We start from the raw sequence: 12600 nt of genomic DNA, 5'->3' as shown, positions 1-12600 counted from the left end.
TGGCATCCCACCTAGAATCTCGGATTCCCAATACAAACTGATAGCTGGCTTAGTGCTGCTAAACCCAAAGGCCTGTGTTTGGATTCCCAACACCCATGTAAAAGTTGGGCTTCATAGTACTACATGTCTGTAACCCTGGGTTGAGTGGGTAGAGACAGGTATATCTGTGGAGCTCATTGGCCAACCAGCTAGCCTAACTAGTGAGCTGCAAATGGTGAGACCCTATTTCAAAACATAAGGTGGAGCCAAGCCATGGTGGCATGTGCCTTTAATCTCAGCACTTGAGGCAGAAGCAGGCAGATCTGTCTGAGTTCAAGGCCAGCCTGGTCCACATTATTGAACTCCAGGATAGCCAGGAATAGATAGAGAGACCCGTCTCAAAACACACATGGCACACATATGGAGAGTAACTGAAGAAGGTGCTTAGCATGCACCTCTGTCTTCCACAGGCATGTGCACATGTGTGGTCCATATCCGCAGTACTATTCTGTAAGGTCCAGAGAATCACCTACAGTCTCTGTGCTTTCTGTTTCAAGCAGTGAGTTTGTTAAGCATATAGCAAACCAAAGGGAAAGAACAAGCAGCAAGTATGTGGGTAGGTAGAAGAGGCAGACAGACAGCAAAGCAGTAGGCCAGAAAGGTGGCTTAGCTTAAGTTGTCTGCCACCAGGCCTGATAATTTGAGTTGGAAATGATTATCATTTCTTTCCTTCATCCCTTCCTCCATCTCTCCCCTCCTTGCTCCATTCTTCCATTCCTTTCTAGGACATCAGTTTGGAAGTTGTTATAGTTTAAAGCAAATGCTCCCCTACACATGTCAAACATTTGTATGTTTGAGCACCCAGTCTGCAGTTCGTGCTGATGTAGAGCCTTTGGGCTATGAGGCTTGACTGACAGAAGTAGGCCACTTGGGTGATCCTTTACCAGCTTTAGGTTCTAGCCTTTGCTTTCAGCTTCCTGTTTGGCCATAATATGAAAAGCTGCAGCCATACATTCCCATCTTCACAAGTGGAGCCTGTCTTAGTTAGGGTGTCTGTTGCTGTGAAGAGACACTGTGACCGTGGCAACTCTTACAAAAGAAAACATTTAACTGGGACTGGCTTACAGGTCAGAGGCTTAGTCAGTCATCATCATGTGGGCTATCGATGGTGTGCGGGCAGACACGGTGCTGGAGAGGAGCCAAGAGTTCCACATCAGGATCTCCAAGCAGCAGGAAGAGATTGAGACACACTAGGCCTGGCTTGAGTTTCTGAGACCTCAAAGCCCACCCCCCAGTGACACACTTCCTCCAACAATGTCACATCTACTCCAGCAAGGCCACACTTCCCAGGAGTGTCAGTCTCTCTTAATCTATGGGACCATTTTCAAATTTCCACAGAACTAATCCTGGCACAATGATGGACTGAATTCCCTTTCCAGCTGTGAGTCACAATAATATTTCATCCCTTAAGTTGCTTCTGCCAGGCATTGGTCATAGTTTTGAGAAGAGTGCTGTGACCAAAGCTATATAATCTCTTTGTGCCCTTTTAGTAATAATTAACATGTACATACTTCTTTTTGTTCATATTTCAAATATTTTTCCTAGCTGAGTTATAGTGTATACTTGTAACTGCAGAATTCAAGGACTAGATGGTGGGGGATTGTGGGCTCAGGGTTAACCTAGACTACGTAGTAAAACTCTCTAAAAAACCCTCATAAGGATCTAAGATGTTTCCTTGTAGTAAACATATAGCACAAAAGTCATTATTCATACCGTTTTTAAAATATTTACTTCATATATGTATATGTGTGCCCAAGTGCATATTTGTGCACCACATGGGTGCGGGAGCCTGTAGAAGTCAGAAGGCATTGGATGCCCTGAGACTGGAGTTACAGACAATTGTGAGCTACCATGCTGGTTTTGGGACCTGAACCTGGGTCTTCTGCAAGAACAACAAGTGTGCTTAACCGCTGAGCCATCGCTTCAGTCCCCCATTTTCACAATTTTTAAATGTAGTTCTAAGGTATTAAGTATATTCTTAATGTTCTGCAGCCAGCACTGCCATTCGTTTCCAGAACAGTCTTTATCATACCAATCAGAAACTCCATAGCTATTAAACACCATCTTCCCCCGAGCCTGTGGTACTGTTCCTTCTACTGTCACCTATGCGCTGTCCTTTTGTGACGGGCTGGTTTCAGAGTGTAATGTCTTCAGATTTTGCCATCCTATAGTGTGTGTCTGACTTTCCGTCCTTTCTAAAGTTTGCTAATATTCCACTCTGCAGCTGGCTGTGCTTTACACTTGCATTCCTTTGCTGGTGTAGACTTGGTTTGTTGCTGTCCTTTGGTTATTGAGAGTGAATGTGGGTGTGCATGTATCTCTCTGAGGTCCTGCTTTCAGTTCTTCCCATTGTATTCCTAGGTATGAAATTGTATCCTATGGGAAACCTAACTTAAGTTTTTTGCGGTTTCATTGACCTTTTTCACAGAGGCTGCACCAGTTACATCCTGCCCGTTGTCTCCTGCACTGTTTTCCTCTGCTGACATTGTCTGCTCTGCACAGAACTGTGCAGCTTTGGTGCTGTCAGGGCGTTCTCCATTTAGTTGGCTATGCTTTTGGCATTTATCAGAGCTTTTTTGTGTTTTTTTTTTCTAAGGGGTTAAATGTTTTAGCTCTTATATTTATGAATTTGATCCTTTTTAAATTAATTTTTGTGTATAATATATAATAACTTTCATGTAGGCCTGGCGGTGGTGGTGCACGCCTTTAATCCCAGCACTCAGGAGGCAGAGGCAGGTGGATCTTTGTGAGTTCAAGACCAGTCTGGTCTACAAGAGCTAGTTCCAGGACAGGCTCCAAAGCTACAGAGAAACCCTGTCTTGAAAAACCAAAAAAACAACAAAAAAACCCCTTTATGTATAATATACATTATATGTAGTTCCAACTTGTCAAATGAGATAAAAGTCAGTCTAGTTTGTCACAAAGAATTGCGTTTATTGGAGTTTATTAGTATTGTGGACTCAGAGACAATTCAAGAAGTTGAGAATGTGCCGTGATGATGACTGTGTTCATGGCTTAATCTCAGGGGCTTATTTGGGATTGTGACTGGTGTGCAGGGTAGAACCGTCTCATGAGGAAGCCTTGGTTTGGAGTAGTTCATGAGGTCTGCATTTGCCGGTGAGTGCAAGCCATCTCAGTCTAAGCTTCGTCTCCATGCATGCCCGACACCTGGCTTTACAAAGCCTCACAATCAGTGCTGCTCACCTGTGACTTTCTTCCTTGACACAATTCTTGCTTTTCCTTGTGACTATCCACTTTTTTCAGCACTTAAAATGTTTTATTCTTATTTATTTTATGCATATGGGTGTTTTACCCACATGTCTGTCTGTGCCCTTTGTGTGTGCACGGTGCACAGGAGCCTAGAAGAGGGTGTTACAGACAGTTGTGAGCCACCACGTGGGTGCTGGGAATTGAACCAAGGTCCTTGAGCAGCCCAGTGCTTTTGGCTTCTCTATCTCCCCAGCTTCCCTTGTGGACTCTCCCCTCAAGTCCTTCGTGACAGGTCTCACTTTGTTGCCCTGGCTGAATTGGAACTTGCCAGGGTGGACTTGAACTTAGAGATCCACTTCCATCTGCCTCCTAAATTCTGAGATTAGAGGTATGTACCTCCCGACCCAGCTGCCATAGTGGATGAAACTATACTTTCCTCCACACAGTAGGCTTGATATCATTTTCAAAACATATTGATTATGTATGTAAAGATTTGTTTGGGGACTGTCTTTTCTGTTCTATTGATCTATATGTCTTTTTTTTTAATGCCAGTATCACATTGCTTTGGTTACTGTAGCTTATAGCAAGTTTTGAAATCAGGAAATATGAATTAAAATTCTTTATTTAATATATATGTATATATATGTGTGTATGTGTTTGTATGTATGTATATATAGATGTACTGTACCATGTGTGTGCCTGGTGCCCACAGAGATCAGAAGAGGACACTGGATCCCCTGAACTAGAGTTACAGATGGTTTCGAGCCACCTCTGCAAGAGCAACAAGTGCTCGCAAGCATGAGGCCATTTCTCCAGCCCATGAAATAGGAATTTTAACAAGTCTTAGAACAGTCATTCAGCTTTCTGTCACTGCATGAAATACCAGAGACAATAAACTTAGAAAAGGTTATCTTGGATCTCAGTTTCAGAGATTCTGGTCCATGTCTACTGGTCCATATCTTGGGCCTTGGGTAAGATGGCAGATCATGATGTGAGAATGTCCAGTACAAAACTGACGGTTAGGAAGGAAGAGAAAAAAGGAAAAGGGAGGAGCCCACTATCCCTTTGAGGGCGTGTTCCATATGGAGGACTCTAGCCAGACTGAGCATGTCAGGCAGGGCGCTAGCAGACCTTGCCCTTTGCATTCCATCTGCCTTGCAAAAAAAAAAAAAAAAAAAAAAATAGAATATATTCCTAAAGCTAGCCACCAAGGTCTGTTCCCTTATTTGGCCACTTCCTTCCCCTGAGGCTGACTACCAAGGTGTAGGGTGATTTCCAATTGGTCTTAATAATAAAAACACAGAGTCAGATATTAGGGGGTGAAAACTGAAAGGTCGGAGAAGCAGAGCAGCCAGCCGCTAGTTCTTACCTCTATGAAATCCTCAGAACCAAGCAGGCAAGATCCTGTCTCTGTGAATCCTCAGACTGAATGCGTAGAACTCCTGTCCCCTCCTACCTTATGTTTCTTTGTCTGCCTAGCCTTATCCCTTCCTGTCTCCACCTCCCTGGTGCTGGGATTAAAGGCATGTTGACTCCCAAATACTGGGATTAAAGGTGTGAGCCACCACTACCTGGCTCTGTTTCTCTTTGAGAGTGAATCAATCTAGTGTAGCAAGGTGGTCTTGAACTCACAGAGCTCTCTGCCTCCTGAGTGTTGGGATTAAAGGTCTGCGCCACCACTGCTTGGTCTTTATGGCTAACTAGTGGCTCACTTCATAGTCTGCTCTTCAGGCAAGCTTTATTTGTTAGATCACAAACAAAAATCACCACACCAACGTCCAGCTATCAAAGTATTGAAGTCCAGCAATCAAAAGCTCCCCTTTGACTGCCCTAATTAACACGCCCAATCAAAATTAAACACTTCATCCTAATATGTGGCTTCCCCCTTTATCTTTATAAACTGCCACTTGCTTGTGGGCCTTGTCTGTCTCCTCTCTATTCAGAGACAGTCCTTTGTCTGTCCTTCTGGGACAAATATCCTTTTTCTACCTTGTTCCCTTCCTCTTCTCCCTCATTCTCTATCTCTTGTCTTTGTCTCTTATTCCCTCCTGCCTTTTGTCCTTCTGGGTGAATAAATATCCTTTTTGTGCTGAGAACCTGGTCTTGGGGTGTCTTGTGCCGATACTGGTCCCTTCACATATGACCTGAGACTCTAGCTAGAACTACCATCTACAGGCTCTACCTTCTCTCAGTAGCCCCATGGGCTGGGGATTGAGTCCTCAACACATAGCCTTTGGAGGTAAGTTTTTAAATCAACTTTATTTTTTAGCGCTTTAGCAAAATTAAGTAGAAAGTACCGTATATCTGTGTTCTATTGCACATACAGCTTCCATCACTGTCAACACCAAAGTCAGTTACCTTGCAGCTGATGAGCCCACACTGACGACATTCTTCCCAGAAGAGTGTGGTATCTTCTGTGGGTTTGGATAAATGTGTAGAGACAAGTATCCATTAGTGTGGTATCATGCACAGTACTGTCAGTCTCCTTAAGTTCCTCTGTGTTCTGCTTATCCTTCATCCACCCAACCCCTAGCAATTCTGATCTTACTTTCTTACAGTTCTCTTTTCTAGAGTGTCATAATGGGATCACATAGCGCACAGCCTTTCGTACTGACTTCTTTCACTTACCAGTGTGTATTTGTTCCTTCCATGTATTTTCCTGGCCTGGCAGCCAACTTCTTATTTGTTCTGAGTAATGTGCAATTTGTCTAGATATACCATGGTTTATCCATTCTGCTAGCAATATGAATATTTCATTTCAAGGATATGAATCGCTTTATTCAGCTTTTGTGTGGACAGACATTTTTAGGTTCTTTGGGTAAATAGCAAGAAACTTTTTTTTCCTTTTCAAAACAGGGTTTCTTTGTGTAACAGTTCTGACTGGTGGAACTCACTTTGTAGATCAGGCTGTCCTCAAACTCCACCTGCCTTGTCTTGAGATCCACCTGCCTTGCTTCCAAGTGCTAGGATTAAAGGCATGTGCCACCACTGCCCAGCAAGAAACAATTTTTGGATCATTGTAGCAGTGTGTTTTGTAAGAAGTACAAAGCGAAGGCTGCATATAACTTCGTGGTGTATATAGTGGGTGTAACTTAGAGAGCTAGACTAGCTCATGTGTGGCCCTGGGTTCAGTTCCCAACATCACACAGACACACACACCACCCAGCTGTCCGAGTTGCTATGATAGTGTGCATTCCAGTCAGCAGTCAAGAACTCCTACTGCTCCATGATCAGTATCTTTTGTTATCTGTGTTCAGGATCTGGGTTAGATGTCTGTTCAGGTGTGCAGTGATATCTCATTGCTTTGATTTGCATTTCCTTGGTGGTCTTTAATGGTGAACAGCTTCTCAAGTGGTCATTTGTCAGCTGTTATTCTTTGGGGAGGTGTCCGTGTATTTTGCTATTTTCTTTTTGTGTGTATATTTTGTTGTTTTGTTTCTTTGAGAAGGGATTTCTCTTTGTAGCCCTGGCTGTCCTGGAACTTGCTTCTTTAGACCAGGCTGGCCTTGAACTCAGAGACCTGCCTGCTTCTGCCTCCTGAGTGCTTAGATTAAAGGCACCACCACTATGCTGTATTTTGCTATTTTCAAAATTGATTCTTTGTTTTGTTTTGTTTTTGTTTTTTCGAGACAAGGTTTCTCTGTAGCTTTAGAACCTGTTCTGGAACTGGCTCCATAGACCATGCTGACCTCAAACTCACAGAGATTTGCCTGTCTCTGCCTTCTGAGTGCTGGGATTAAAGGTGTGGGCCACCACCTCCTGGCTGATTCCTTTTTTTAAATTTTATGTGCATTGGTTTATGCCTGCATGTGTGTCTGTATGAGGGTGTTGGATCCCTTGAAACTCGAGATACAGACAGTTGTGAGCTGCCATGTGGGTCCTGGAAATGAAACCCAGGTCTTCTGGAAGAGCAGCCAGTGTTCTTAACCACTGAACCATCTCTCTAGCCTCCAAATTGATTTTTATTGTTGAGCTTTTTCTTTGGGCTACCAGCTTGCAAATTAATGACACAGAGACTTATTATGGAAGCTTGGGCTTAGCTTAGTCTTGTTTTCAACTGTCTCTTGTAACTTAAATGGATTAATTTAAGTTTCTATTAATTTAAGTTTCTATTCAGCATTCTGTCATGTACTACCCATCCTGCTTCCTCTGTACCTCCTTGAAGCTCTCTCAGGAGCCTAGATTCTTCCTCCTCCTTTCTCTCTTCCTGAAAGTCCCAGTTGTTGGCCGTTCAGCTTTTTATTACACCAATCACAGCAATAAACCTTCACACAGTGTGCAAATGTCCCACAACATTGAGCTTGAAGAGTTCATTATACAGCCTGGTCTACTGAGTGAGTTCCAGGACAGCCAGGGCTGTTACACAGAGAAACCCTGTCTTGAAAAACAAAAAACCAAAACAAAGCAAACAAACAGTTTATTATAGAGCTATCAGGGTGACTCAGCAGGTATATTATTATTATAGAGCTAGCAGGACGGCTCAGCAGGTGTATTATTATATATATTATTATTACATAGCTAGCAGTGTAGAAGGAATGGCGGGGTTGTGTCCTGCCAGCTGGCTAGCTTTACCCAAAATAATTACACAGAAACTGTATTCTTTTAAATACTGCCTGGCCCATTAGTTTCAGCCTCTTATTGGTTAATTAACCCATATTTAGTAATCCTTGTAGCACCACGAGGTGGTCGCTTACCAGGAGAGATCTTAAGCTGCATCCATCTCGGAGAGGAGAAGCATGGCGACTCACTATGGCGACTGCCTGAAGCGGCTCCCCAATTCTGCTTCCTTTCTCCCACAATTCTGTTCTGTCTACTCTGCCTACCTAATTTTCTGTCCTCTTAAAGGGCCAAGGCAGTTTTTTTATTAATCAATGAAAGTAACACATAGACACTCCTCCATCATAGCAGGATGGTTCAGTAGGTGTATTATATATATTATTATTATAGAGCTAGCAGGACGGCTCAGCAGGTGTATTATATATATTATTATTACATAGCTAGCAGGATGGTTCAGTAAGTGTATTATATATATTATTATAGAGCTAGCAGGATGGCTCAGCAGGTGTATTATATATTATTATTACATAGCTAGCAGGATGGTTCAGTAGGTGTATTATTATATATATTATTATTATAGAGCTAGCAGGATGGCTCAGCAGGTGTATTATATATTATTATAGAGCTAGCAGGATGGCTCAGCAGGTGTATTATTATATATTATTATTATAGAGCTAGCAGGATGGCTCAGCAGGTGTATTATTTAGTTTTCTTTTGCTGTAACAAAACACTGTGACCAAGGCAAGGCAATTTCAAAAAAGAATTTGTTTTTGCTTATGGTTTCAGAGGGATAAGAGTTCATCATGGTGGGGACACATGGCAGCAAGCAGCAGACATGGCTGCAGGAATAGGAAGCTCAGAACTCACATCTTCAAACTCAAGCAGGAAGCAGAGAGCAGAGTGGAAGTAGGGTGAGGATACAGCTCTCAGAGCCTGTGCACTGACATACTTCCTCCAGCCAGCCTGCACCTCCTGAGAGACCCCAGAGAGCACCCCAGCTAGCGACCTGGTGTTCAGATGTCCTATGGGGGTCTTTGCTTATTTGCAGTAGCACAGAAGGTGAAGGTGTTGGCTGCCAAGCCTGACAATTTGAGTTCGATCCTTGGGACTCACATGCTGAGGGAGAGAACCGTTTCCTACAGGTTGTCCTGAGTTTCACCTGCCAACAGGCATATGGGTACTCTGGCCCAAAAATAATTAATAATATAGTGAAAGAGTTCTTTATATATTTTAGTTATGAGTTCATTATCTTCTGTTAATATTTTCCCCAGTCTATGACTTTTCTCTCATTCCTTCTACAGTGTCTTTCTCAGACTAGGAGCTCTTAATGTTAGTATTACACCATCCCTTATTTCTTTCATGGGGTTGCTTTGGTGTTGAATCTAAAAATTCATTGCCATACTAGAGATCATCTAGGTTTCCTCCTATGTCAGCTTCTAGTTTTTCTCTTTATATGTAGGTCTCTGATCCACTTTAATTTTTGTGAAGCATGTAAGTCTGTCTAGGTTCATCCTATTACATATGAATGTGTATTCCAGCACATGTGTTGAAAAGAACCTTTTTGGGGGCTGGAGAGATGACTCAGCAGTTAAGAGCACAGACTGCTCTTCCAGAGGCCCTGGGTTCAATTCTCAGCACCCACATGGCAGCTTACCACTCTCTGTAACTCCAGCTCCAGAGGTTTCAATGCACATAAAATAAAAATAAATAATTTTTTAAAAAAGGAAAATGGGGCTGGAGAGATGGCTCAGCAGTTAAGAGCACCAATTGCTCTTCCAGAGGTCCTGAGTTCAATTCCCGGCAACCACATGGTGGCTCACAACCATCTGTAATGAGATCTGGTGCCCTCTTCTGGCCTGCAGGAATATATGCAAGCAGAACGCTGTATAATAAATAAATCTAAAAAAAAAAAAAAAGGAAAATGTCCTTTTTCTTTTTCTACTAAATTGGCTCTGCTTTTTAGTCAGACCAGTTGACGAGGTTTGTATGAGTTTAGAGCTCTCTGTCTTCTCTTTCTGACCTCTTTATTCTCTCACCAGTTCACAGTCTTGATAGCTTGGCTTTAGAATCTTTACATCTGGGAGGTCTTTGACTTCGCTTTCCTTCTTCCATGTTGTAGCAGCTATTCTGAATCCGTTATCTGATCATGGTTTCTGCCTAGTCTTCAGATGTTTCCCTCAAGAGCTCGCAGTTCACTGTGCTGTGTTTGCGTATAGACCCCTTTACTTTATTCTGCTTGAAATGCAGGGTAATCCCCAGCCATTCTCTCTTCAGATGTTCCCCATCCGGCCCTGTTCCTCCCACTCCATGCACTACTCTGAGTAGATGCGCCTCCTACCTTCTCTCCGACAGTCATGGGCACTCGGCAGTGGCTGCCATTGTTACTGCTTGTGTTGCATTCTGGGAGATTTCTTTAGATCTATTTCAAACTCATCAACACATTGTTCTGTTACAGAGAATAAAGTCCTCTCATTGAATTTTACTTTTGCTTTTTACTTCTAGAAGTTCTGCTTGGTTATTCATTTTTTAATCCATGGCATTTAAAGTTGTTATATTTTTAATAGATATTTCAAGCTACACATTTTTCCCATTAATTTAAATTCCATATAGTTTTATTGTCTGTAGCTGATAAGCTCTGACATATTTTTGCAGTCCTTTCTAGCTGTAAAGATTTATTTTACAAGGATGTTGCTGTGTGCTTTGCCAGAAAGTGGCACTGCCTCGTCTTCTGTTTGGCGTGAGACGTGGTCTAGGTGTGGCTGTTGGTAACTGCCATCTACTTTACCGTATCCTGCACGGAGGCAGCCTTTGGCAGCTCTGATCGCACCTGACTATGCCAGCAGTGAGCTGACGCTGACCCGCATGCCTTCTAGGGTGGAAGCAGTACCCTGGTCACTTCGGCTTATGCTGCCTTTCTCACTGTATGAGGGATGCCCACAAACCGTCTGAGGACGTGGTTTCATGGTGGAGCCTACAAGAGAATCTGAGTGTAAAACTGGGCGATGTCTAGTATTTGATTTGAAATATTTCACACATACCCCCCATTTTTTATATTTATTTATTTATTATGTATACAATATTCTTTCTGCCTGAAGGCCAGAACAGGGCACCAGACCTGATTACAGATGGTTGTGAGCCACCATGTGGTTGCTGGGAATTGAACTCAGGACCTTTGGAAGAGCAGGCAATGCTCTTAACCACTGAGCCATTTCTCCAGCCACCCCTCCATTCCCCCCCCCCCCATTTTTTGAGGATTGTAAGAAACAGTTGACAAAAATTGCTAAAGCCACATGGGGTCCATTACTCAGTTCAGATTTTGGACATGTTTAGAATTTCCTTGAGAAGCTCTTGTCTTTTCCTCTTTTTAAAGTCACCTTCCTTGGTTCTTGCCCTCTGATTCCCCAGGCCGATGTGATGGCAGACAGGGTGCCCCACTGCTCTGTCTGTACTGGCGTTGTGAAACCTGACATTGTGTTCTTTGGGGAGCCGCTGCCTGCAAGGTTCTTACTACATGTGGCCGATTTCCCCATGGCAGATCTGCTACTCATTCTTGGGACCTCCCTGGAGGTTTGTTGAAAGGCATGTGGGGATGGGTGGGAGGGTGGAGGGCTTGGACGGGGGTAGGGCCTGGTTGATGGTGCTGCCTTTTCAGGTAAGCAGAGTCAATGGCAGTGACATCCCAGGGTTTGGGAACAATGGCTGTGTAAGCGGGCATAAGGGTATAGTAAAAGGTTAGCTATGAGGCAGGATGGAAGGGACTGATCCAGATCCAGAGCTGTCCTTTGGGATGAAGAACAGATGTCAGTCCTGACGTGACCTTTGGTGGGAGAAGGTTGGCTGCAGCATCATCAGTTTAGCTGGTAGGATGCAGTCGGAGGACCAGTTGGGGTCTGCATGTGGGTATGAGGCTCCTGGGATATGACCACTGGAGGTGGACAAGGAGTGATCTGCCTCTGAGTCTGAATGCTAGGAAATTTCCAAAAGGCATAAAGAGGTAAGACAATGGGCAAGGGCCCAGCTGTATGTAGTCATAGGGGCAGAGGGGCCAAAAAGCTCTCTGTTCAGGAGACCAGATGTGTAAAGGCTTAGGGCTGTGTGAACCCAGCCTGTCACTGCTACTGTGTAATGTGAGCCAGGCCAGTCCTGGTGCTTTAGACCGCTAAAGTGAGATTTAAAACTAAGGCACCATTAGGGGTGATGTGCACAGAGGGAAACTATACATGAACATTGTGGTGGGGTGGGGAAGGCTCACATTGCAAATGTGACGGCTGCTTAGTGTGAGCCTTGTCCGCAAATCTCAATAAAGTGGTAAGGGTATCCACTTAAGTTTTGACAGGGCACCCCATAGTGTCCAGCAATGAGGCCAGGGTCATGGGGATGACCATTGGGAAGTCTGGTGCCCTGACTCTGCTTAAAGACTCCCGTGGGCTGTGCTGTGAATTGGCCCTTGCTGGTGGGGTTAGATGGTGCTGGCAGGTAGTAAGGTAAACCAGCAGGGACCCCGGGCTGTAGGTGTAAAGGCAGAGATCACCGTGGCCAGTGGGACAGGGGCGAGCTGAGCCACCACAGGGCTAGGATGTGCCTGTTCCTGCTGGGTGGGACTGAGGAAAGCAGCGCAAATACCTCACACATACTTGAGCTAACAAAGGAGGATGTGGGAGGCAGAGTCAAGAGGACCTGGGGAAGGAACTGAGCGAAAGGTGAGCAAGCGGAAGATTCCAGAGAGCTGTCAGATACAGGCTTGGAATAGAGGTTAGGCTTGGGTGGGGTAGGGGGACAATTAAGGGTTAGTGG

General features: G+C 44.0%; 1 protein-coding gene across 8 annotated transcripts in view; it reads left to right on the top strand.

Moving 5' to 3' along the window:
- The window catches only part of Sirt3 (sirtuin 3), a 28702-nt gene that overhangs the window by 11807 nt on the left and 4295 nt on the right, over nucleotides 1-12600 (top strand). For all 8 annotated transcript variants that reach the window (XM_038320675.2, XM_038320711.2, XM_038320696.2 and 5 more), the window contains one exon: nucleotides 11212-11373. In XM_038320675.2, the coding sequence (XP_038176603.1) occupies nucleotides 11212-11373 (162 nt within the window). The remainder of the gene's footprint in view (nucleotides 1-11211; nucleotides 11374-12600) is intronic.

This window comes from Arvicola amphibius, chromosome 1 (genome assembly GCF_903992535.2).
Source record: "Arvicola amphibius chromosome 1, mArvAmp1.2, whole genome shotgun sequence".
Taxonomy (NCBI): Eukaryota; Metazoa; Chordata; class Mammalia; order Rodentia; family Cricetidae; genus Arvicola; species Arvicola amphibius.
Note: the sequence above shows the minus strand (reverse complement) of the source record. Positions and strands in the feature narration are given on the sequence as shown.